General features: G+C 36.9%; 1 protein-coding gene across 4 annotated transcripts; it reads left to right on the top strand.

The window, feature by feature from the left end:
* Window positions 1–1,980: 1,980 nt before the first annotated feature.
* LRRCC1 (leucine rich repeat and coiled-coil centrosomal protein 1) lies at window positions 1,981–24,324 on the top strand. Of its 4 annotated transcripts, none has more exons than XM_062568375.1 (19): window positions 1,981–2,107; window positions 2,270–2,475; window positions 2,829–2,894; window positions 4,657–4,824; window positions 5,958–6,118; window positions 6,219–6,428; window positions 7,281–7,483; window positions 8,664–8,847; window positions 9,181–9,329; window positions 10,558–10,762; window positions 13,315–13,454; window positions 16,094–16,295; window positions 17,442–17,564; window positions 18,821–18,995; window positions 19,873–20,036; window positions 20,792–21,000; window positions 21,202–21,339; window positions 23,198–23,333; window positions 24,117–24,324. In XM_062568375.1, the coding sequence occupies exons 1-19, from the start codon at window positions 2,055–2,057 to the stop codon at window positions 24,237–24,239; spliced, it is 3,015 nt and encodes a 1,004-aa protein (XP_062424359.1). In that variant the 5' UTR covers window positions 1,981–2,054; the 3' UTR covers window positions 24,240–24,324. The 4 variants fall into 4 exon arrangements, with proteins under 4 accessions (XP_062424359.1, XP_062424358.1, XP_062424360.1 ...); XM_062568374.1 differs by having other exon boundaries at window positions 17,379–17,564; XM_062568376.1 differs by lacking the exon at window positions 21,202–21,339 and having other exon boundaries at window positions 17,379–17,564.
* Window positions 24,325–25,411: the final 1,087 nt, after the last annotated feature.

Genomic DNA, 25,411 nt, shown 5'->3' with positions numbered 1-25,411 from the left:
CTGCACCTAGGGAGGAATAACTCCATGCACCAGTACAGGCTGGGGGCTGACCTGCTGGAGAGCAGCTCTGCAGAGAAGGACCTGGGAGTCCTGGGGGACAAGAAGTTAACCATGAGGCAGCAATGTGCCCTTGTGGCCAGGAAGGCCAAGGGTATCCTGGGGTGTGTTAGGAAGAGTGATGCCAGCAGGTCAAAGGAGGTGATCCTGCCCCTCTGCTCAGCCGTGGTGAGGCCTCACTTGGAGTGCTGTCTCCAGTTCTGGGCTCGCCAGTACAAAGAAACACGGAGCTACTGGAGAGAGTCCAGCGTAGGGCTACAAAAACGATCAGAGGGCTGGAGCATCTGCCCTATGAGGAACAGCTGCAACAGCTGGGCCTGTTCAGCCTGGGGAAGACAAGACTGAGGGGGGATCTGATCAATGTCTACAAATACCTTAATGGAGGGTGTCAAAGGGATGGGGCCATACTCTTCTCAGTGGTGCCCAGCTACAGGACAAGAGGCAACAGGCACAAAGTTAAACACAGGAAGTTCCACCTGAATATGAGTAAAAACTACTGTGAGGGTGACAGAGCCCTGGAAGATGTTGCCCAGAGAGGTTATGGAGTCTCCTTCTCCAGAAATACTCAACCACTGCCCAGATGTGATCCTGTCCAACATGCCCTTGGTGATCCTTCTTGAGCAGAGAGGTTGGACTAGGTGATGTCCAGAGGTCCCTTCCAACCTCAACCATTCTGTGATTCTGTATTCACAAGCTGGTTTGTTTTTTTCAGAGAATGGAACTGCAGCTTGAGGAACATCATAGTCTAGTGCCTCGGCAAGGTGCTTTGGTGAGATTTTTTTCTCTTGGTGCTTGCCCAAAATTACTCTATATCGGCGTTTTAGTAAAAGACCCAAGGATCTATTCATTTTCTTGCCAGATGTTACCATTCTACTTTTGTTACTGATCAAGAAAACAACCCCATGGAATAGCTAATAGCTCAACCAAAGAAAGTGGGCAAAGCCACTGTCCCATGACATGCTACCATGTTTGCACTTTCATCCCAGCAACAGCTGTGCTAGGTGGAGCTGTGCAGCCTAGCCACACAGTTTATTATTCCCTTTCTACTTCCAGATGGAGAGTTAGATAAATTTGCTCCCACAAACAGGGATGGGTTTGCATTTTCTCCATCAAATACTCTGTGTTGCACTGTAAGTCCATCTAGTGATGATCAGGTGCTCTGAAGAGTAATTCATGAAGAAACATCTAGAGTACTGCCAGAGTACTCCAGGGGCACTGACATTAGCAAGTACACACAATTCCTGGTTCACGTAAGAAGTCTGTTACGACGTTCAGCCCAGTCTCACTGGATTTTCTAACCAAAATGCACCTCTGCCTACACTTCTCTTTGTAATTTCAGCTGCTCTGCAACGGTGAGCAGAGGCTCTCCCTGTCGCCCAGGGCCTATCCGGAGGGAGAACCCCCCCGCGGGGACCAGCAGCTCCTTCCCCCCGCCTGCCAGCCCCACGGAACCGCCCTGCGTTCACGCCGCGCACGCATGCGGCGCCGGAGCCCCCGGTCCCCGCACACTAGCCCTGGGCAGGCAGAGCCCCGGGGAGGGCCCGAAAGCAGCGGCGTCAACGCGCCGACGGCTGCAGCGCGCAGCAAACACCTCTCCGCGCAGCGCTAACTGCCGCCCTCGGCCCACGCCCGGGCCGCCGCCGCCGCGCACGGCACCGCGCATGCGCCGCGCTGCTCCCCGCCGCCGCGCACAGCACCGCGCATGCGCCGCGCTGCTCCCTGCCGCCGTCGCCGCCAGGTACGGCACCGCGCATGCGCCGCTCTGCTCCTTGCCGCCGCCGCGTACGGCACCGCGCCCCCCCCCTCGCGCGTGCGTTTTGCCACCGTGGGGCGCTGGCGCAAAGCGCGAGGTGGGGGGGAAGTGGGTGGCGCTTTGCGGCAGGGCTGTCGTGAGGCGAGCGGCTCCCAGCCGTAAAGCACGGGGCGCCGCCGTTGGGCGGCGAGGGAAATTTGAAGCGGAAGGTGGCGCGGCGCGGCGCGGCGGCGAGGGCTTCGTCATGGCGGGGGCCGGGCGTGGGGAGCTCAGCCTCATGGACAGGGGCGTTCGGAGGTGAGGAGCGGGCGAGGCGCCGCCGCCGCCGCTGCTCCGTTGGGGGAGAGGGAAGGCTGCGGCCGTGGCGGGGGGCGCTGGGCCGGGCCCGGCCCTGGGCTGAGCTGCGGGCTGGCGGCCGCGGCTCCCGGCCGGGTGACGCCGAGTTTCTTGTCTTCGCAGCTTGCTGGAGGTCTCCTTGAGCCCGGACCTGCACACGCTCAACCTGCATTGTAACTGCATTGCCAGGATCGAGGGGCTGGACCACCTCCGGAATTTGCTGCACTTGGATCTGTCGTCTAACCAAATTCGGCTCATGGAAGGACTAAACTCCCTGGCTAACCTGCGCACGCTGAATTTGTCCTGTAACTTGATCACCAGAGTGGAGGGTTGGCAGTCTTTAGTTCTGTCTGTTTAACAACTTACAATTTTTTTCTATGGTTTATGCTAAAATTTGCTTTTTGAAAGTATACATACAGTTAAAGTTATGTGAAGCTCATCTTAATTACTAGCCATATTATGCACTAAGTTTTAAAATGAGTATGTAGTCTCTGTAAGTTCTGTCACAGCAAGATACCTTACTTGAGAATGGAAAGCTATGATATTGTTTATGATTGTAACTTTTAGTCATAATTTGTTGTTACTACTTTAAAAACCTTACTTGTTTTGCAAGTTTTGATGAAAGCAGAACATACTTTGGAAATAAATCTTACTCTGTTTCTTTTTCCCTTGCTTTGTTTAGGGCTAGAAAAACTCCTTAATTTAACTGTACTGAATTTGTCATATAACCGCATACATGATCTCTCTGGTAAGTGATTTTGGCATGTTATGGTTTTCAGTAGCAAGTGCAATAAGAAGGGTCTGCTCACTGCAATTTCAAAAGAATTAGCCAAGAGTATTTTCAAAGGTTTCAAGAAGCTCATCTAATTGACTGCACTGACAGTGTTGCTAAAGGTGACAGCTGCTGTGACTCTAAAGTTTCTTCCAGTATAGGTTGTTCTGAACTGGATTTTATTCTTCTGCATTTGACCAGACTGAGCTTCGTCTCTGTAAACCTGGCCATCTAGCTGCCAGTCTAGAGCTGCTCGTATTTAGCTACACAGCTAATAGGGGAGTAGAGGTGGAAAAAAGTTACCATCATCACTAGATTTTGCATTCAAAACATGAGTTCAGGCAACTGTAGCTGCCGCAAAGCCTTAGCCTGCTGTGGTAAGGCTTCCACTGAGAACTGTGAAATTCAATTTTGTGCAACACAGCAATGGTATTCTCTAGTACGGTTACATAGCTTTTACATGAAGCAAAAGAGCCTTGTATACAATGATGTAAGCCAAAACCAGCAAGCACAGACATTTCTGCCAGAAACAGGTCTCTGTGATCTTCACGGAGTTACAAGTCAAAATTGATCTTTAAGTGCAACCTTTTTCAGTTTTCTTGTAACCTGCACACTGCACACTAGCAATTGCTGTGTGTCTGGGGAGCCTTGGTCACATTCATTTTTTTTTCCCTAGAGAAGAAAAGATAAAGTCTTCAGTGTAGTATTTCATTCTCCAGAGACTTAACTGTTAAACTTTGTTAAGTTTTTGGAGTTCTCTGTGGTTACTCTCATTTTGGCTGCTTTTTCAGGTTTGTAATCCTAAAACAAATAATTCCATATGAATGTGTCCATAGGAAATGGTTTAAAAAAGGACTACATAATATTTTTCTCGTGTATATACTACAGTTATCTGACCTAAATCATTCTGGAAGTTGAATAATTGTAGTAATTTAGTGAACAAATATGTTGTTCTAATCCCTTCGTGTTTTTTGTTTTGTATTATAAGTATTAACTGTGTATAAAATGGATACTGAAGGCAAAGCTTTTTACTTCCATGAAGAACTGAATTATATGTTTTTGCTGTGCAGAAGAAATAAAATTTTAAGAGATCTTATATTGCCAGTTGTTATTACTGCTATACTACTACTACATGTGTAAAGTTTTGACAAATATTAGTATTGTGTCTTTTGTATTGAACTGTGTACTAGGTTCACACAGAAGTAAAATAAGTGTTTCAAATGCTTATTATCTGCAAAGTGAAATATAAAAATATCATACAAAATACTTCTGGAAGATTAATCTTTCCTTTATTTAAGATAAAAATAAAACTTTAGTTACAATGTATTCTCTTCTAAACTATTTATCTAAATAATTAATTGTTTCTAATTAAAGTTTTATGCTACAAAATTCGTTGATTGGTTTGGTAAAACAAAATTAAGAATAACATTTGTAACAACTCTGTTAATGAACTAAGCTACAGCAAATCAACTTGAAGCAAAATATGTTCATTTCTATGAGATTCTTAACATTTGGAAACATACCTTTTTCTTTAAAGTTAGCTCTCATGACTAGCTTGGGTGTTGCAGTGTCTGTCCTGTAATTAATATATCTAGCCAGGAATGTAAAGTAATAGTTGTTACGTTTCCAGTTATGTGTTGTTTACTGACTGTTTTTCAACAAGATGCTGTGTGATCCTAGACCACTGGACTTGAACCAGAACAGAAATCACTACTTTGTGTTTTTATCAAATTTCCAGGATTTCAATGCCTTCATGGAACCAGTCATAAGATTAGTCGTATTGAACTTCACAGCAACTGCATAAACAATATTAATCATTTACTTCAGTGCACAAAGGGGCTGCACTTTTTGACCAGTCTCACATTAGAAAAAAATGGAAAGACCAATCCAATTTGTCACATGGCAGGTATGGATCTCATTTTAGGTCATCACTTTGTGCTTTGCAGGTCAGTGATTTCGCTTAAACCATAAACCAGGTTCTGAAGCTTGTGAACTAATTCATATATTGGCCAGCTTGCAGAAATCTGAATTTTGTCAAAATGAACTTGTTCTACATAGACAGCTTCTTTTTCTTCTCCCCCCCCCACTAGGAATGTTTTCAGAATTGTAAATCTAGTTGTGTGCTTTGATCGGGTTCAACTTTTCATATGTTATTTTAGATTAAGGCAAGTGATTTAAAGAGAACTATAGGAACAGAAAGTATTGCAGAAATAGGAGGAAGAAAGTGTGAATATTATAGAATGGGAGGATGGAAAATGTAAAGAAAGACTACAAATAGATACGATAGAAGGAAGACATAGGAAGTAGATGGTCTTTTGTTTGATCTCTCTTGTGAGCTATCTGTAATAAACACTGTTGGCCCTTCCTGCTTTTCCCACAGATTCAGTAAGCAGTGATAGACTGTAAGATGCTCCGTGGAAATTAGCATTTTCATCAAAATAGGCACAGATTTCACTAGGCAGCTTGAGAGAAGTTCAAGGACTATTTGTGGATACATCATTTTCAAGTGTTTAGTTTAGAGTTCCTTTGAGATTTTTTGTTTTGTTTTGTTTTGGTTTTTTTTTTTGACTTTTTTTGAGCCAAATAAACACTACACCCTGAATTCAAACAAGCTATATTACAGCATCTTGTCCCCTTACTTCCTTGAGATGAGGTCTTTTCTGTGAAGAGTTTTAATCTGATTAAAACTACGTGCTCTATTTTCACAAAGATAAAATTTTTGAGTGTTTGTAAAAATTCTCAATAGATTTTTTTTTTAAATCTTTCCTGTGCAACTGCAGTGTGCTGATATCATAGTGGTAGAGAAATGCCAGTGTAGACCAGGAATATGAAGGTAGCTTCTCAGACCATCTATTTTTAATGTTTCCTGTTAATAGGTTTTATGGGTGGAAAATGGGAGCAACATCCAGATAATGCACTACTCCTTTTCTTAAATTATGCATTGCATTTTTAATAGATGATAGGGTACTTACAGTATACCAGGCATCTCTTTCACATATTCATTTTGGTTTAAATGTGATTTTTTTTCTCCCCCTCAAGGTTACAGAGAACTTGTTCTTCAGACTTTGCCTAAGCTAACAGTTCTAGATGGAAGAAATATTTATGGTGAACCAGTAGAGTTGGTAGAAGAAAACTTGCAATGTTTAGGTGATATTTTGGACTGTTTGGTTCCATCTGCATCCTCCCTATACAAAGATAAGGTGCTATAGTTTGCATGTACTGATCTTAAAACTGGTATACCAGATACTTATATCACATACAACTCATTAATGTTGTAGGGGCTGTCTTTCATTTTAATAGAACTCTGCTACGTTACCGGTGGTGACACCTCGTATTGACCAGGCATTAGCTCATTTTCGTCAGCGAACGAGAATACCGCTTCAAAGTGCTGTCAGCTCCTCTACAGAGGCTGTCTCATCTTCAGAACCAGAAAAGGCCAAACTGGATAAAATGCACAGTGAGATGAGGATTAAAAAAATAGAAGATCAAATTTCACAGATACTGCAAAAGGTTAATTTTTTTCCTTTAATTGTACAGAAAGTTTTGTAAAATTAAATGTGTCTTTATGATGCAAAAATTCACCATGACTGACTGGAGTATTTATACTGGTAGGTATGTGCTGACTTTGTGCGAATGTATACTTAATGATTTTGAAAAACTGTAAATAAGATAAAAGCAAGACTTTAAAACTGAAGATTGTACTCCGAATTGTGAAAACTCGGTACCAAATAGGAAATACAGTAGAGGACTAGAAGAACTATCTGATCATGTAATATTAGATAGAAAATTGTTTTCTGCATTTGTTTATTCTGACGCCATTAATATATGTAATTAAACCAAGGTGAAATATTTAATGCAGTCAAATGACTGGATTATAAAGGTTGTGAAAGCTACTTCTTAGTCCTTAAACCTAATAATAGGTCAAGCTGGTGTCATACACAGGAAAGCATACCTAACAAATGTGTTTTTGTAAGAGTTTACATTGTGCCTAGAAGATTTGCAAAGGGGTGAGGAGTTTTGGGGTTTTTTTTTGTTTGTTTGTTTTTAAGTGCTGTGTTTGTATTGCATTTTACACCAAGCTTATTAATGTACTTCTATGCCTGAGGATTTTAAAAAGCTTCAGGTATTCCAGAAAGAAACAACTACTTATTCTCAAGCATGCTGTTCTGTTGGTTGTATGTTCCATTTAAAAATAACAAAATATTTTAGTAAGGAGGGAATAGGTAGTTTGGAAGCAGTTATTTAATTCTCTATTAAAGTTATGTTAAGTCTTAACTTTTCAAATGTAACACCTCAATAAGAGTTAGAGTTAGTCAATTAGAAATCTTAAAATATGCAAATAAGACTTAGATCTGTTCTTAGGTATCTGATGCCTCAAGAAAGGATGCTCCTCCAAATGTTCTCAAAGCTAAGAGAGACACAGATCCAACTTCTGAGAGTGAACATGAGAGTGAGAAAGAAAATGACAGAAAGGTTGTGAAAAGAAGCAAGATCCCTACTTATCGTAGAGCTGCCTTATCTACTAGATGTCATGCTAATCATCCTAAGAGCAAAATAACTGACAGGTATTTCCAGTTTTGCCATATAAAGCCAAAGTGAAGCTGAATGTTTTCAGGGTAAATGTAATTTAATTTGAAATGTTAAAGTGGTAGTTTGGATTGATTTACTTGTGTTAGTAATGCTCTAAAAGTCTAGTTACTAGAGGTTCATAATAAATTGATTTTTAGGAAGGCAATTGCATCAAACTCCTGAATGTTTCCTCCCTTCTCTTAAAAAAAAAATCAGCCAGCACTAAGCTGTTACTGTGGATAAATATTTAATATATGGGCACTTTTTCTTAATCTGCTAGCCTGTTTCATATACTCTCCTATATCCTTGTTTCCTATTAGTTTTTCCACGTCTTTTGTTTTATGAAATAATAACATGTCTTTAAAATGATATTTATATATAAACATTAGAAAACTCAGTTTATGGATTATTTGAAATTTTCTAATGTTCATTCTTCACTTAATCATTTCTCTACATGAGAATTTTCTGCCTTTAATTTAAAGGGAAACTGAATTGAAGATAGGGAAAATGATCTTCCAAAATAAACACTTTCACAATTCTAGCAGCTTGTAGTTTCATTCTTATTTTAATTTATGGAGGCAGAATTCTGTTTATGTAAAAAATATATATACCAATGACTGCCTGAGTCAGATTTTAAAATATATATATACATTCACAAAGTCATCTTGGTAACCCAAGAATATAACTCCTTATTTTGTGATGCAGCTGAGGTTGCTATAATAATTTATATTTGATTATATAGTAAGTATCAGAAGTATGACAAAGAAAATAATTGGACTTTACATAAAATATATATATATGCATATATATATATATATATATATATATATATATATATATACACACACATTGGACTGTGTTAGTTTATTAGCCACTGCAGCTCTGTAACTACTCTGCCTCTAAAGTTGTTTCATAACTATCTGATCATAAGATGTTTTTCAAGTAACGTCTTCTGGTACTACATATTTTTACAGCTGACAATTTCAGTTTAGTTGTTAGTCTTCTGACCAGTTTACACATTATTCTATATGTGTATACAATTCAGGTTCTATGTAGAATTGTAAAACATTTGTTCTGTAAAAGTATCTGAATCCCTTGTACCATTGATGATAATGTATGAGGAGATGCTTCAACTCTGCATATCCTTATTTGTATCTTGATTTTCTGCTGTTACAGGGAAGAGAAGGGTTCTTTAAAGTGTCCACGCTCCAGTCAGAGAGACACTCATGTCAGTTCTTCACTGGATAATCCAGACTTGGAAGTAGTAGGAAGAAGAGCCGAATTATTAATAGGAAAGCAGAACCATGCAGAAAAAATAGAAGAAACTAATTCAAATGGCACAGAGGAATCCACATACCGAGTATGTTTTACATCATTTCAGGTTAAATAAGAGTTTATTTTTACCTGAAGCCAAACATATCTCCTGGTGAAACTCTAAAATCAGAGCTGACAAAAGTAACTGCATGTAAATAGCATCGAAAAGTAGTGAAGTTTTTTTAATTCTCTTCCTACTGATACTATTTTATATCTAACTTTCAAGGGGAGGTTTAGCCTGTTCAGAGCCTTGTTTCTGTGTTCTGTCTGTTCCAGAAAGATCAAGAAATTCTGTTCTACAACTGTGAATATTGTTTGTCAGTTTTGGCTACACTTGAATGATTCCTAGTAAGCTGATGTTTAATATATTCTTGCTTAGGCACTGATTCAAGAACTGGATCAGGAGAAGGAAAGGAGGTGGAAAGCAGAACAAGCTGAGAAGAAATTAATAGAGCATGTCAGAGAGCTACAGAAACATGCAAAAGAAGAAAAGAATATTCAGAGTATGGCTGTATATACTACAGATAGGTAGGGAAGCAAAGTGCTCTAGCTTTTTCTTTTTTCTTAATCAAGTCACAGTCCTTATGTAGCTCAAGAAGTGAGAACAGCTTTAAAAATATATTTGGAAAATGATGCATCAAGAACTATTGCTAGAACTTCTCTCAGTGCTACCTAATGAAATTGTTCCCACTACTGTGCTGTAAACAAGTGCAGTGCAAAACCTGATGAGTTGTCACTATTTACTTGAGAAGATGTGGGAAAACAAGAAATTCTGAAAGTGTTTATTCCCCTGTTCTTCCTCTTTGTATCCCCAGTATCAGTGCACCACTTACCTCTAATTCTAGCCCTCTACTTCCTAAACAATCCTTATCATAATTGTACTTTCCCTTTCAGCTCATGCCCTAACTACTGCACCTGGCCTCAAATTTTACTTCAAGCTTTTTATTTTCAAGCTCCCTTTCCATCTGTATGCACAGCTCTCTGTCTTTCCTGTACAGCCGAACAAAGACATTTCTTGCAGAGCAAAGCAAGCCAATAGGGAGTATGTTGTTCCAGTCTGGTCTAGCATATCTTTGTACAGGTTACCATCCTAATCCTTATCAATTCTGGCTAACGTTCTCCACTTCCTCAGAAGTCCTCCCTTCCAACAAAATACTGTATGTTGTCTGGATGTTTGGAGATAGCTGCTCTATTTGTCGTCTTCTTAATTGTGCTGTATGTATAAAAGGCACATTTTCTTTCTTGTAAGAAAGAAACAAGCCAAATATTTTCTGAGTTACCATCTATGACTGTCTGTATAATACTTTTTTTTTTTCCTTTTAGCTTTAGGTTCATTTCTAGTGTTCATTTGTTATCACCTCCTTAAAAGATTTAAGCTCCTTTTCTTTAGGGATTGAAATGTCCTTAAATATCCCGATAATGTTTGATAAGTTTTCTAAAGTAAATCTATCAAAAATTACAAATTGGTATTATTCAATTCCTATATAAGAAATGACCTTCCCAGTAGGACTTTAAAGACGTATCTAGCAGGTTGTCTCTAACTTCGTTTCTTTTCAAGTTAAGTTCAATATAGTCATGCTACACATTTCAGTAATATTTTACATATTATTAAGCAGTCCTGCATAGTGATCCTGCACTTAGTAAAATTCAACAAAGAACAATGAAGTGCAACACTTCAAATGTGTGTTTTTTCTCAGTGGCATCAGACTAAAAACTAACATAAATATTACAACAACTTCATTGCATTAATTTTCAGGTTAAAGGAATTGATATTGAAAGAGAGAGAGGTTAAAACAAGATTGCAAACAGATATACAGCAATTGAAAGGTGAAGCTGAAAGACTTACTAACGAGTTAAATCAAGCAAGAAATAAAGAAGCAGAATACCAGAAGGCTATGCAAGCTTTAGAAGAAACACTATCCAAGATGGAGACACAGAGGTTACAGCAACGAACAATAGAGGTAGTATTTTTCATGAGTGAACAATATGATGGTGACAAGAGGGCTACTAAGTTTCTAGATATTAATAAACACTAGATGTCACAAGCCTTAAGTCTGAGTTTTTCACAGTAAAAGCTGTTTTTCTCTACATAGTACCAGTTAGTAACAAACATCTATTTTAATTTTTAGGTAATGTCTTTAAAAATGGAAATACGTTTTATGTGACATGTTGTCTAAGAGATTAAGTCCGATGTGCTGAGCACTGAGAACTGGTATTTTCTAAATTTTTGTTGCCACAGGCTCTTTATTCAATACGCAAATAGATAAAATCAAGATGCTAGACCGGATACAGCTACTATTTTTGATGGAAAAGAAATCATTCCATAACTCCTGTGGCTAAAAGCTGCACTTTCCAATATCAGACTTCCTGTTGTTTAATTATTTTCCTGTATCAGGTTTCTATGGCTCTACAGGTGATCTTCTGTTCACATATCTACTTGTCACTTTGAAAGAACTAAATTAATTGATCTTCTGTAGAGAAGAGGAGGCTGTTTTCTATGTCTTTTTCCTTTGAGATAGGAAATAACTTAATGCTATATGAGGCTGTTAATTCTTTTTTTTTTCCTTTTTCTTTTCTTCCTTTTTTTTTTTTTTTTTTTTTTAACAATTTTGTGGAAATAGCCATCTTTATTCTCAATAATAGGGGTATGTTTTTAGTATCTGCAAAAGCTTTATTATGGGAAGGTCTTTGCTCCTGTCTTTAAGATCCTGTAGAGAAATACTCTTTATTTATGTTTCAAAGAATAATCATGATCTAGAACTGAATTGTCTCATTTTGAATGTTCAGATATGTATAGCTTATTTTATCAACTTTAATAGTAATTTTAGAATATTTTATAGAGCTGCTCTTGCAGTACATGTGGAAAGTTAGCTTACTGTTAAGGAGATGAATATGCTGCCTGAAACCTTAGCCATCAGTGATGAAAGATAGTTACTCTATATAGTTGCTGTTTAAGTATTTAAATTAACGTGATTAGATTATAGCTTCAAAGGATGCAAGACATTTATGTTATTCCTTATTTTCTGGCCTTCTTTAAGTATGCACATGTTGTCACTTGATTTTTTTTTTTTTTTTTTTTTTTGATTTTTATGTTTTTCAGTTTAAGAGACAGTTGCCTCATTTCATCACCAAAACAGTAAGGATACAGTGGAATGTGTCTAAATGTTACTCAAGAAGAGACTTAACTTGGAATATGAGGATTTAGAAATAAACATACACAAGCCTCATTAAAAAGTTTGTAAAACAGGGATGGAGTTGAGGGAGGAAAAATAGTTAAAATGCAATTCTGATAAAATAGATTTTTGTTTTTGTTTTGTTTTTTCTTTCAAGAGTTCAAAAGTAAACTAGGTAGTCTTTGCATTCCAGCTCTGCCCTTTGATAACTAACACATGGGGTAATCTTGAGTAGTTCATTAATTAGCAATTACTCACAGCTTTAGTACCCTGGAAAGCAAAGAGATTAGAATTGTGTAAGCATAGACTGTGGAGGGAAAGCTGTCCTAAATACTTGCTTTGGAGGACAGGTTGACAGGAAAATTAAGTGATTAGCACTCACTGCCTAAGCATACAGAGATATAGATGGTATATAGACACATCATTGTATAGACATACAGAGAAAGAGATGAATTTTTCAAGTAATGATTAGGAGGAGCAGGAGCATCTCTTATCGCCTCTGTTGTTTCTGTCCCATGTTCTAACTTGCAGCCTTCTGAAATGTCTTTATTCTGAATTACCATTTCATGAGTAAATAAACCCTTTTTTATAACTATTTCCATGTGATCTTTCTTTTCTACTTGTCAAGTCAGAAAATACACTTTGTATGTAAGAAGCCTCATTATAAAAAGGAATTCCTCATGAAAGTTTGTATCAATTGGAAAAAGTGGAGTATGCCACCTTCTGTTCATCCTGTGATTCTGTTTTTCATAAGTTCACTGGAAGGCAGCACTGTTCAGCAATGTTAAAATGTAAAACTCAGTAAGATGCACATTTTAATGATACCTGTTATAATTGGAGTGTTTACAAAAAGGTAATGTTGAAAACATCTAAAAATATTTTCCTTGAGACTAACACAAGAGTTGCTATGCAAGAGTTTGTAATTTGAGGAAATCATTTTGCCAATATACGTGTCCCATGTCTAAAACAGTTCTTCATATTAAGTAAATGTCCTTGGTTCTTCACAGAAGTTTTTCTGTTTGGTTGGGGGTGTTTTGTTCTATTTTGTGGTAAATTAAGCTAGCATTTAACTGTAAACATATACTTAAATTTCTGCAAGTGTAACGAAACATAACAATAAAAAATTAAAGCTTTTTTTTTGAGTTAGATAATGCTATAAAATTCCATGAAAATTTGTGAAAATATTGATTGAGGTGGAGCAAGCTATAAACATAATAGCCCAGATAGATTTGCCTGAAGTGTTAATAAAGCAGCTATTCCTTTGTGTTCTAGTGCAAGACATGAAGAATAGAAGACAGTTTCAAAACCTTGTTCCTCTCATTTTTGTTAATTCTCCACAGATGAAACAGATTCAAGAAGCAGAACTTAAAGCATCAGCAAATGGAAGAGAAGTACAGTTGCTCCGGACATCTCTTCGACAACAGAAGGAGAAGGTTAAACAACTACATGAACTTCTCATATTAAGAGAGCAAGAACAGAGGTATGGAGATTTTAATTTTGTTTTCACAACAAGCTCGTGGAGATGTTAGTTTTGCTAGCCTGTTTTGTTTGAATATGTTCTGCTAGATTTTTTTCCTTTTTGTTAAAGGAGAGATGCTCTTGTTTTTTTTTTTTTTTTTTTAAAATAGATCGTCTTCCCATCCATATTTTTCCTCAGAGAAGAATGTCTTCAAATCTTTTAGATTTCTGACTTGGAAGTCCACACAGATAAATTGTGTCCTTCCAGTCTTTCCTTTTGTAGGATCTGGTATTATTAGATGGCTGAAATTGTTGTTTAAAATACTTGGTCTTTAATCCAGGAAAAAATCAGGTAAAAATAGAATTGAATTTGATCACAGAATGGTTGAGGTTGGGGGAAACCTCCTGGACATCATTTAGTCCAACCCCCTGCTCAAGTAGGGTCACCAAGAGCATGTTCCACAAGATTGAGTCCAGGTGGGTTTTGAATATCTCTAGAGGAGACTCCACAACCTCTTTGGGCAACCTGTTCCAGGGCTCTGTCACTCTCACAGTGAAGTTTTTCCTTATGTTCAGACAGAACTTCTTGCCTTTCAGTCGGTACCCATTGCCTCTTGTCCTGTAGCTGGGCACCACTGAGAAGAGTCTGGCCCCATTCCTCTTGACACTCTCCCTTTAGGTGCTTATAGACATTGATAAGATCCCCCCTCAGTCTTGTCTTCTCCAGGCTAAAGAGGCTCAACTCTTGCAGCTGTTCCTCATAGGGCAGATGCTCCAGCCCTCTGATCATCTTCATAGCCCTACGCTGGACTTTCTCCAGTAGCTCCATGTCTCTTGTACTGGCGAGCCCAGAACTGGAGACAGGACTCTAGCTGTGGCCTCACCAGGGCTGAGTAGAGGGGCAGGATCACCTCCCTTGACCTGCTGGCAACACTCTTCCTGATACACCCCAGGATACCCTTGGCCTTGCTGGCCACAAGGGCACATTGCTACCTCGTGGTTAACTTGTTGTCCCCCAGGACTCCCAGGTCCTTCTCTGCAGAGCTGCTCTCCAGCAGGCCAGCCCCCAGCCTGTACTGGTGCATGGAGTTATTCCTCCCTAGGTGCAGGACCCTCCACTTGCCCTTGTTGAACTTCATGAGGTTCCTCCTCTTTGCCCTTCTTGAAGATTGGAGTGACACTGGTTTTCTTCCAGTCCTCAGGCACCTCTCCTTTTCTCCATGACCTTTCAGAGATGATGGAAAGCAGTCTAGAGATAGCATCCACCAGCTCCCTCAGTATTTGTGGGTGCATCCCATTGGGGCCCATGGATTTGTGGATGTCAGGTTTGCCTAAAAGATCTCTAACCTGATCCTCCTCGACCAAGGGGAAGTCTTCTTTTCTCCAGACTTCCTGTCTTGTCTGCAGGCTCTGGGATTCCTGAGGGCTGGTCTTAGCAGTAAAGACTGAAGCAAAGAAGGCATTCAGTAACTCTGCCTTCTTTGTATCCTCCATCACCAGGACACCCACCCTATTCAGCAGTGGGCCCACATTTTCCTTAGTCTTCTTTTTGCTACTGATATATTTGAAGAAGCTCTTCTTGTTGTCCTTGACATCCCTTGCCAGATTTAATTCCAAATAGGCCTTGGCTGCCTTTGTTGCATCCCTGCGTACTCTGACCATGTTCTTATAATCCTCCCAAGTGGCCTGTCCCCTCTTCCACATCCTGTGTACTTTCTTCTTCTGTTTGAGTTTTGGTCATCTGAAAGTCTGCATGTACTACAATAATACAAAATATTCCTCTAAAAGTGTAAGCTTTTATAGCATCTTGCTTTAGTGCAGATTGGTGGTTTTATTGGCTCTTTTCCCATTTCCCTTCTAAATTTGCCTTTTTTAGAGAATACTTGAGCAGTCTTTTACTACTTAGTTAACAATCAAATATGTGTAAGAAATAGAGGAGGCAGTGTGCATGGAATTTTAGTAACAAAGTAAGTTGATAATATTGTTTGACTTTTCAAGGATAATTGTATACAAATACCAAGACAATTTCAGGTATAAATGGGGAAGATCTGATACTTGCGTTTTGAGAACTTTCAATTGTTCCCACATAGATCTCCAAAAGATTTAATGTGAAGGACAGCAGACGTGTTTTGTGTTGTACTTTAAATGATGAATAGAAATGATGAGTAGAAAAGACTTAAGTTACAGCGTGATTTTTTTGCTTCAGCATATTCCTGTGGGGATGTTCAGTCAGAAAGCAGACAGATATCCTGGATCCTTTCGGTCTCCGCTGCTGCTACTTTTCAGGTTTCGGGGTTGAGTAAGGAGCAATGATTTTTGATTGAGGGTGATTTCCCAAGTCCCTATATGTCTTCTAGATATTTATAGTTCCTTGATATATCACTAACACCAAAAGAGCAATTGAATAATTTCTACTAAAATTCAAATTAAAAAGCAAATTTCTTTTTTTCTTTCTGTGGATATTTTAATAGTAGTCGACGTACCTTTGTCCTCCCAGGGCCAATGTCATGGAGAACAGAAATTTGTCAGTGAAACTAAGGAATGTATCTCCTTTAATTATGAAATTCATTGTTATGCTTTTAAGGAGTATTAAGAAAACCAACTAAAATAAACATTTTGGATGCTGTGGTCCTATCGTATGTATATGTTTGGTAACTCCAGGAAAGAGCTTGAAACTCGAGTTGCTTTAAATGGACCTGAATTCCAACATATCTTGTCAAAAGAAGTGGCTAAAGAAGAACAGAGGCATGAAGAACGTGTTAAAGAATTTCAGGAGAAAATTAATTTATTAAACCAGAAGTATATGGAGTTAGAAGATGAATTTCGTTTAGCTTTAACTATTGAAGCAAAAAGGTTTAAAGAGGTAAGGGTAACAGAGGATTCCATTTTGAACTGGATAGTGTTAAGGGGCTCTTAAATTTGAGTGTCAAATTCTTCTGATCTTAAGGTCTTAGTTGTAAGGATTCATGTAAAATGCTGGTAGTAAGCTTTGAAATAACATTTGGTATCTATGCTCTAAGCGTTGATAAGCTAGCACTCAAAAAAACTGAATTTTTGTTTATAAATAAAAGTTAAAATGAAGTTAAGAAAACTTAGCTCAGTTGGTTAGAGCGTGGTGCTGCTAAGGTCACGAGTTCAATCCCCGTATGGGCTATGCTGAGGGTTGGACTAAATGATCTCCAGAGGTCCCTTCCAACCTTACCATTCTATGATTCTATCAGGTGGTGGTAATTTTTTAGAATATATTGATCTGCTAATAGAGTATTTTGTTAAAAAAAAATCTCTTTTTTGGACAGGAAGCTATGGCCACTTGTTTACTAGTGTATTTAATAACAAAGTTCCCTGTTTTAATTTTCAAAGTTTTTCTGGAATTTTCTTGCTGAAGTCCTTAACTTATTCTATGGCTAGTGTTGATGTCATTTTATATGGAAATTAAAATGCACAAAAGATTTAAAATATGTCGTCTTTAATTTAAAATTGTTTTACTTAATTTTAAATAACCTGGATACATGAGAGAAGAGGGGTAAGAAGAACTGTTCAATTATTTTTCTTAATGTGAGTTCCAACTCTTTTTCCTTGTTAAGTGATCCTTTCCAGATTTCAGCGTTAGTCTTAAGTGAGGTGGAAAAAGACATTTTTTTCCCCTTCTCAAATTATGATTTTTTTTCTGTTTGTTTTTCTCCCATCCCCCAAGAGACTATTTTGAATTTTTTACAAATTTGTAGCTGAGCAGAACTGGCAAAGTGAGTTAAAATGTCATCAAGGAACTAGTAAAAAACTTGCTTTGGATGTTTGTTAATTTCACATGCTCCTAATCAATTAAGAATTTCAAATAAAAGAGGAAATGTGGAGTTATTTGTGTGTGTGTGTGTGTGTGTGTGTGTCACCATTGATTTTTTGTGGAAGTTAATATTTTTCAAGGGTGTTTCTTATCTTAAAACTTTAGGTTAAAGATGCTTTTGAAAATGTTGCTGCTGAGCTAGCTGAACATAAACAGGCCCTCTTTCAGTCTGAACAGAAGGAAAAACAGATGGCAAGTCTGATCCAAGACCTGACAAGTATAGTGAAAGAACAGAAAGCAAAAATTACAGAATTATTAAAATCAAAACAAGAAGTCACAGCAAACCTCAAGGTACTTGTTTCAAAACACTTCAACTACACACATGTACATATGACTTTTTGTAACTTTTTATATATAAAAGTAGTAAATCCATAGAAGGTAGATTAACTGAAAGATACATGTTTCATGTCACACTAAAATCCAGTACTCAATATCCACATCAACCTTAACTTTTTTATGTCATGCCACTTCCCATTTCTCATAAACATTGAGCTCGTAATATAGCAAAATCTAAACATACATTCATGTCCCACAAATTCTCTTCAAGCTTGTGAGTGCTAGCATATTATATATAATCAAGTAGTCACTGTAAACTGAGATTTACAAACCTATGTTAATATCTCTGAACTTTTGTAAAGTCAAAATAATAGAATATAGTTCTGCAGATAAAATACTGAGAGCCCGCTATATACAAAGTAAAGGCTAACTTACACTGATATTCAAATGTAGTATTCGCAACATAATACATGAGAATTACATGTAATTAACAATATCAGAGTCATTATCTAATAATCATGTGTAATTTTAATGTTAAACACTGTGGGTGCTATTGCTTTACCTTGTACTACTGATATATCTTATAATACTGTATTATCCACAAGTAGGATAATATATATTCTGAGGAACATGTAACTATTTAACAGCTTCTTATAACAGTCTATGTATCATGATCATTATCTATGCAGTACAACCTCTGCATAGCTGTTTCTAGTCTCCTTGCTGCAGGTTGCTGTTTTGATGTGCAAACAGTGCTGATAGGCTAATTTTAGTGTTTTACAGATTACAGCTGCTTAACATTGTAATTTTTATTTTTGTACTTTTTCAAGATTTTTTTTAAAGCAACAGCACTCACTAGCAGAAACCTATGTGATTTACAATTACACTTTCTCATGGGAAGGGGAAGCTCAACACAGCCTCTGTAGGCTTTTTGCCATTTGGTTTTTAACATCTTACCTTGACTTTATTTGTCTTATTTCTAACTTGTGTGTTTAAAATTCTAAACATTTTTTTTAAAGCATTAGAAACTTAAGATGACTATTTAGAAATAAGCTTTACAAACTTAATTTTCTGGGAATTAACTGTGTCTATTTGAAACAAAACATTTGCATCCAGAGATGCTTGCTTTTTTCAGATAGAATTTTGCGTGTAAGCAGAATGTTCCTCAGCTAGCTTAATTGAGTGCATATCAGTATTGCTTTCCTCGCAAGTTAGAATTGATTGAAATTCTGAATACTTACTCAAAAGGATCTTACTGTCTTTTCATGCAGTGTCGAACTGGAGAACTTGAAACTGTGGTTGAGGAGGACAAGCAGAAGGCCGTTCAAATTGAACTTCTGAAGAAAGAAAATGCAAAGCTTGCTTCTCAGCTGGCAGCCCAGGAATCTCTGATTGATGGGTTAAAAATGGAAAGAAAAATATGGGGACAAGAGTTGGCACAACAGGGTAAAATATAAAATTTTTGTGTTGGGGTAAAAATATTAGTGTTTATTGTCATCCTTTTCCAAGCGAGTATTCCAGTATAGGGGTAATGATCGCAGGGTCCCTGTATGTTGATGTTATCCAGTTGTATTGCAAGTCGTCTTTGTGTTTACTGTAGTACCCATGCCATTATGGGAACTATAACAGCAGTTGTGGGAGTTTGCCCTATGCAGAGGGCAAAAAAAAAAAAAAAAATACTGTCACTTTAAACTGATCATCTTAAGGAGTGCTGCAAATACAAGAAGTCAAGCCAGTGCATACAAAAGGCCTAGGTATAAATTGCACATTTGTATAAAAAAGCAGGGTTTTTTCCACTTACAATTTGGGTTCAGTTGTGAATACAGGTGTTATGTTGCCCCAAAATCCCATTATATGTTATATGAAGTGCTTCTAAATGTGAAATTTCTGAAATATTTCTTTTTCTAAATAGTGTTATGTAAAGTTGCTTATCTGTCAGAAGTCCAAAGTGAAAATTTCAATAGACCTCTTAAAAATAACTGACTTAAATATTGGATGAAAAAGGGCCTTGGCTTCTGCTCCCTACCCCACTCCATATGACTCTTAATATAGAATTGGCACTATGTTGTAGGATCTTTGAGGTGGCTTGCATTTGTGCTATTGTTTATTTGTGTCAAATAAGTCTTCAAAGGATAAAATACATTTATTTAATTCTGTATTTCCTCCTAAATATAACCTATGTGTAGATTAAAGCCCTTCAGTGCTTGCTGTGGGCCAAATGATCGTGTCTGATTTAAATTTTTTTTTAATTTATCTTGAAATTACTTATCTTGAAGTCATCCTTAAAACAAGTACTCTAGTGTGAATATCCTGTTTTATCTAGGAGCTCATCTTGCTCAAGATCGGGGAAAAATGGAGGCAAAAATTGAGGTTTTAACAAACGAAATTGAGATTTTAAAAAAGCAAAAGGAACAGGACAGTGATGCTCTAAGAATTAAAACCAAAATAGTGGATGATCAGACGGAAACAATTAGGAAATTAAAAGAAGTAAGTCAAGTGCTTTACAATTACTGTGCTTATATAAAATAAGACTTGCAGTGAAAGTTATACTATAGGGCCTCTCCATGTTCCAAGCTTTACTGTTTCTGGAAGTATAATGAGGCTGTCGGTGCCATTTGAATTCTTTGAAAGTGGAAGAGGAGCTTGTATTAACTTGGTGGACTGTCAGAGGCATTACTTTGAATCTCTTACTGAAACATATTTATGTAAAGACGTGCTTCTCTTTGAATCACTTCCAAACAAGCTATTCTTGATAAGGCTTTTGAAAGATAAAAAGTAGGAAAGCATAGTTTTTCTGTGCATGTTGAAAAAACAACTAAACTAAAATTTGTTTCATTTTTACTTTACAATGTAAATGTTTCTTCTCTATTCTGTTGCTTTTGTAATTTAGTATTATAACGACGGAGCAACTGCTTGTTCCTTTTATTCTATTCATCTCATTTAGAGCCTGTAGTCTTTAGCTTATCAGAATGAAGTTTTATGGTATCTTAACGCAGTCAAGATTGGATACATTATTTGTTATGTGAGCTCAGTAATTTATGTATGTAGAAAAAAATGTATTAAAATCAAAATATATTAACATAAAACCATTATTTAGTCAGATTACTTAATTACGTTTGTTAAGAGTGAACTTTCACGTATCAATCTGTGATTGATTCCAGAATGGAATAAACAGATAGTGGGTAACAATAAAGTTAGACTAAAGAGGTTTTTTTGTATACTAAAATATTTGTTTTTTAAAGGGTTTAAAAGAAAAAGATCAACAAATTAGAAAACAACATGAAGAAAATACTGAAGCTCAAAAGATTCTTCAGATACAGTTGGGTGAAAAAGCTGCTGAATTTGAAGAGCTAATGGAAAAATTAGAAAGGCAAAATGAAAGAAAAGAGGAGTTAAAGCAACTGCTAGAAGAAAAAGAAGTAGAACTTGAGGATGTTAAGAAATCACACAGGTGATGTATATAGTTATAATTCTAAGGAGCTATTGCCAATTGTATGAAATGTTTCTCCTGTGAAATTTTAGTTCAGGGAGAACCTGCTTACTATTAAAACATAGAGAAATGTGGAAAAGTGAAAACAATGAAAACTTTTCCTGCACTCCTAAGAAGTGGTAACATCTATAATCATTGTAAATACATACATTCTATTTTCAGTGCACTGAAAAAGAAGTGGCAAGGTAAAGGAGAACTACTAAGCCAGCTGGAGGTGCAAGTTAAACAAATGAAGGAGAGCTTTGATACCAAAGAGAAGTTGTTGATTGAAGAGAGAAATAAAAGTCTTCAAACTCAGAAGTAAATACCTTAACATGAATAACTAAGTTATTAGAGTTTCAGTTTTAATATGTATACAAAAAAATTTGATTATACCATGAAAGAATGCATAATGCCTTTTTAAGTACTCTCTGTTTAGAAGTAATTTTTTCTATACAGCTGGTATTCCATGGACGTAGCATTCAGTTACAACCTCTAAAATATTTAGCTGTATTCCCATTTTCTTCGGAAATGGTTAGATTCTACACTTGGCACTCTCTAGAACACCTGTTCCACCACAGTGCTTTCAATTTACATCTTTGACCATCAGGAAACTCCATGTCAGACTTAAGTGATAGTGACTTGCATGCAATCTGCGCACGCCAGCTGCAGTCATGCAGTGAAGGTGCATGTGAGGCACCATCTCGTGACAATGTCTGTATGGGTTGTCTTTTGAGCACGGAGCCTGCCCAACTTCTTGCTCATGAACGTGAGCAGGGTGCATGAGGCAGAACTGGTTGCAAGCCACAGGTCAAGCCAAGCAAGCAACTGTGGCTGACATTTGAGGTTAGGAGAGAGACTACAGTGATTTAGTACATGTCTGTGCAGGAAGATGAATGTGCAGAGGTCTTGTGAACAGTGTAGGGAACTGGTAGGACTTACTAATACTTGCTATCTTAACCAAGGAAAAAACTAATTTGGCTGTTGTGGTAGCATTAAAGGAGGATATGTGTATATATATATTTAAATTTTTAATAAATTTAGGCCTTTATGAAAAACTGTATGTAAATTACATGTCATTCTCTTCCCGTACAATTAATAATGGGGTTTTAATTTATTACTCCTCTTGTATTGTCAAATTTTTTAGAGCACTTAATAGTGAATTTGAGATGACTGGGAAACAAATATTCACACCCCAGAAAATGACCAGGGATTTAAATGATGCTTTTGGCAGTATTGAGAAATACGGTAAACTGCTGCCTGTGATAAGCCTGGATTGTTAGTAGTATTTTTATCTTATTCACTTGTCCCTTTCTCATCTTTATTTTTCCTCCTTCCTCCTAGTTACTCTTAAGAAAGGAACTAATTTTCCATTCAGACTGTATAAATAAGCAACATTAACCACGCTGTTACAGAAGGAATGAGCTTGTATTACTAAGGAATTTTGCTTTATATTTTTAAGTGAAACACAGACTTTTAAAATCACATTTTCACTATTCCTTTAAGACAGGTGAGGTTAAATTGTCATCTGATTAAGAAGTGAAAGAAGATACCATCATGATGATGATGATTTTTTTTGGGGGGAGGGGGAGGGGAACAATTGTTGATGGTACAATGCTTTTGAATACTTGGAAGTTCAATAGCGAAACTGAAATTTTGTCACAAAATAATTGTTTCAAAATTTTACTGTAAATTAGTAGCATAGTGGAATAACGTTCCTTGCTGTGGAAGGGTGTGCATGATATAGCTAGATTTGTCTACTCCGCTTATAAAGAGCAGGCACTTTTTCTGTTTTTTTGCAATACTAGACTACAGGCAATTTACAGGATTGCATAGTCTAGTTTTTACTTTCTTGGGAAAAAACACTATCCTCTATGATAAGTAAATGTTTGAAAGCACATGGAGTTCTTATCCATGTTGACAGAAGCAAGCCTGAATGGTTTTTTTGTTTGCTAGTGATTAACTGCTTCAGCGAAGAATACCAAAGCTCTAAACACGATGCCTAAAGCTAGAATGTGTTTTTGAGAAAACAGAAGATCTTCTGAAGCTAGATATTGAAAGAATTGTCTTGGTGCCAACATCTTTAGAAGCATTATCAAAGGCAGAACTGGACAAAGCATAATACTTCTTTTTGTTTGTTTGTTTTGGCTGTCTGGTGAGATACTTTTTTTTCTTTTAGGGCTGCAGTAGAAAAGCTTCATGCAATGGATGATGCTTTTAGAAAACAACTTGAATCAACATTAACAGCTCATCAGGCAGAACTGTTGCAGCTGGAAAATGAAAAGCAAAAACAAATTGAAGAAGCAAATGAAAAAGTAATTTTAATACTAAATTATTATGTGTTTAGTTGTACTTTCATTCTACAGCCACCATAACGGTGGTACTTCAGATCACCTGTTTATATCTGTTGGTTGATCTCTTCATGGAAACAGCCCTTGTATAGTATTATGTCTTTGTGCAGTAGGAGAATACGTAGAACGTTATAGTCATGAAGTTATATATTCAAAAAAAGTAGAGTGGCAAGTTATGTAGCTATGTCAATACCTAAACATTCTTTATCTACAGAGGAAAGAGTAATGGTGATATATCAGATTAAATCAGATTAAACAATTACTATTCTTGCCAGTATTTTCCTATTATGTTACTTTTTTATGGTATGATAACTAGTGCTTTTTGTACATGGCAGATGCTTTACTTTTTGAAAACTGGCCATCTCCTTCTAGCAAATGAAAACTTTTTTTAAAGCCAAACTTTGCTACTGCACAGACTGGCAAAGGTGGCGTGTCACTTGTTTAAACATTTGATTCCATGTATCATCGACTTTGTTTTTTCTAACTCAGAAATTGTTCATCTTATTTTGTCTTTATTTGTGATGTTTCCACGCAGTTCCTCAAGGAAGTATTTCTACTTCTTTGAAAGTACTTACAGCTATACTTAGAGCTTTAGTGAAAAGTCTGTGCTACAACGTAAAGTTTATAACATGGGTCCTTTGCTAATATAAGTGCATAATTCCTACCTTTTTTTTTATCAATGTAAAAAATTATCAAGCATATCAAGGAAAAGCAGGAATTATATTTGATCTCTATATGCTGTTTCAGGTTTACCAAGTTGAAGAAGAAATGCGTCAGCTTCTGCAGGAAATGGCAAACAACAAAAAATCAATGGAAAATAAAATAAGACGACTTACAAATGCACTGAGTGACATTCAACAAGATCTTTGAAATGGTATGCCTTACATTTGAGAGTTTTCCTCTTCATACACTTTCTTAGCATATATATTGAAGTAAACATTTACATACCCTATGATGCACTTTTTTCCTTCTTTTCTTTGAAATATTTTAAGAAAACATTCTCTGAGATGCATATTTTGAAAGTTTAGGAATCAGGCATAAGTGTTTATACAATATTTTTGTAATAAATTATTATTTCTACGTTGTGTATCTGGTATTCTTTTCTATAACTGTTCTGTCAAAGTGGGTCAAAACAAGTCTACTGAAAAGCATCATGTGAAGTTAGGAACTAGCATTATGTTTAATAAGAAACAAGCAGGTAAAAACAGGAGATCTAATACAAAGAGGATCTAAGCACAGGAGTATAAAAATGGAAAGAGAGGAGCTTGACAAAGACTTTTCGTACTGAATAGATTGCTTCTGGATTATGGCGTTATGTTTCCTCTAACAAGTCAAGTTTTTAATACTGTGTTTTTATTTAATTAATATGCATTTACTTCCAGACAAAATTATGGTTCTTGGACTTTAGGAAATCACTAAGTAACAAACATGATCTTAATTACTGTTCTTACTTATTTTAGTCCAGTTTGGTTCTCTGTGGAAATAGGTTTCCAAACAGGCTTTTGAAAAATGTGAGATAATGAACTAACATCTTCATATGGAAACTAATTGTAAGCCTTACATTAATATGATTTTTCCAACACTTCTGTAATGGCACTACTTTCATAATGGACTACTTTCCTTCAGAATCTCCATAGCACTGATGCATTTATGCAACTTGCTTATTTTCAGAAGCTATTGAATGTTGTTACACTACACCATAATTGAAAGTGTTAAATACTGAAGTAATAATCAATTATTTGTTGGTACACAAGGTGGAGCCATTTCTTCCTAACTCAAAACACATTGTCGCTAAAGCAGAGAGGCCTGTTGCACCAGTGAAAGCAAAAGCCCCTAAGCCCCTAAGTTGCAGAGTTTGTTTTGAACTTGAGCATAAGCAAACTAATGTAGCATAAATGCTATAGGTATTTTTGTGTGTGTGTGTGTGCCCAGTGGCCCACTAAAAATATTATTTGCTATTGCTGGTAATGGGCCACAGGCCCTTGGCTGACTGTGCAAAGCCTGTTAGGCTTGTTATCAGTTTTTGTTATGAGAATTTACTG

Source organism: Rhea pennata, chromosome 2, assembly GCF_028389875.1.
Source record: "Rhea pennata isolate bPtePen1 chromosome 2, bPtePen1.pri, whole genome shotgun sequence".
In the NCBI taxonomy this organism is placed as follows: Eukaryota; Metazoa; Chordata; class Aves; order Rheiformes; family Rheidae; genus Rhea; species Rhea pennata.
The sequence above is the reverse complement of the archived record's forward strand: the minus strand, read 5'-3'. Positions and strand labels throughout refer to the sequence as shown.

What these genes read in the sequence shown, in the direction of transcription:
- LRRCC1 (XM_062568374.1), top strand. Translation starts at nt 2,055, where the DNA reads ATGGCGGGGGCCGGGCGTGGGGAGCTCAGCCTCATGGACAGGGGCGTT. An exon ending in AAGAGCAAAATAACTGACAG is followed by an intron (nt 7,484 to 8,663) that starts GTATTTCCAGTT and finishes CTGCTGTTACAG; the next exon opens with GGAAGAGAAGGGTTCTTTAA. An exon ending in AAGCAAAAAGGTTTAAAGAG is followed by an intron (nt 16,296 to 17,378) that starts GTAAGGGTAACA and finishes TTAAAACTTTAG; the next exon opens with GTTAAAGATGCTTTTGAAAA.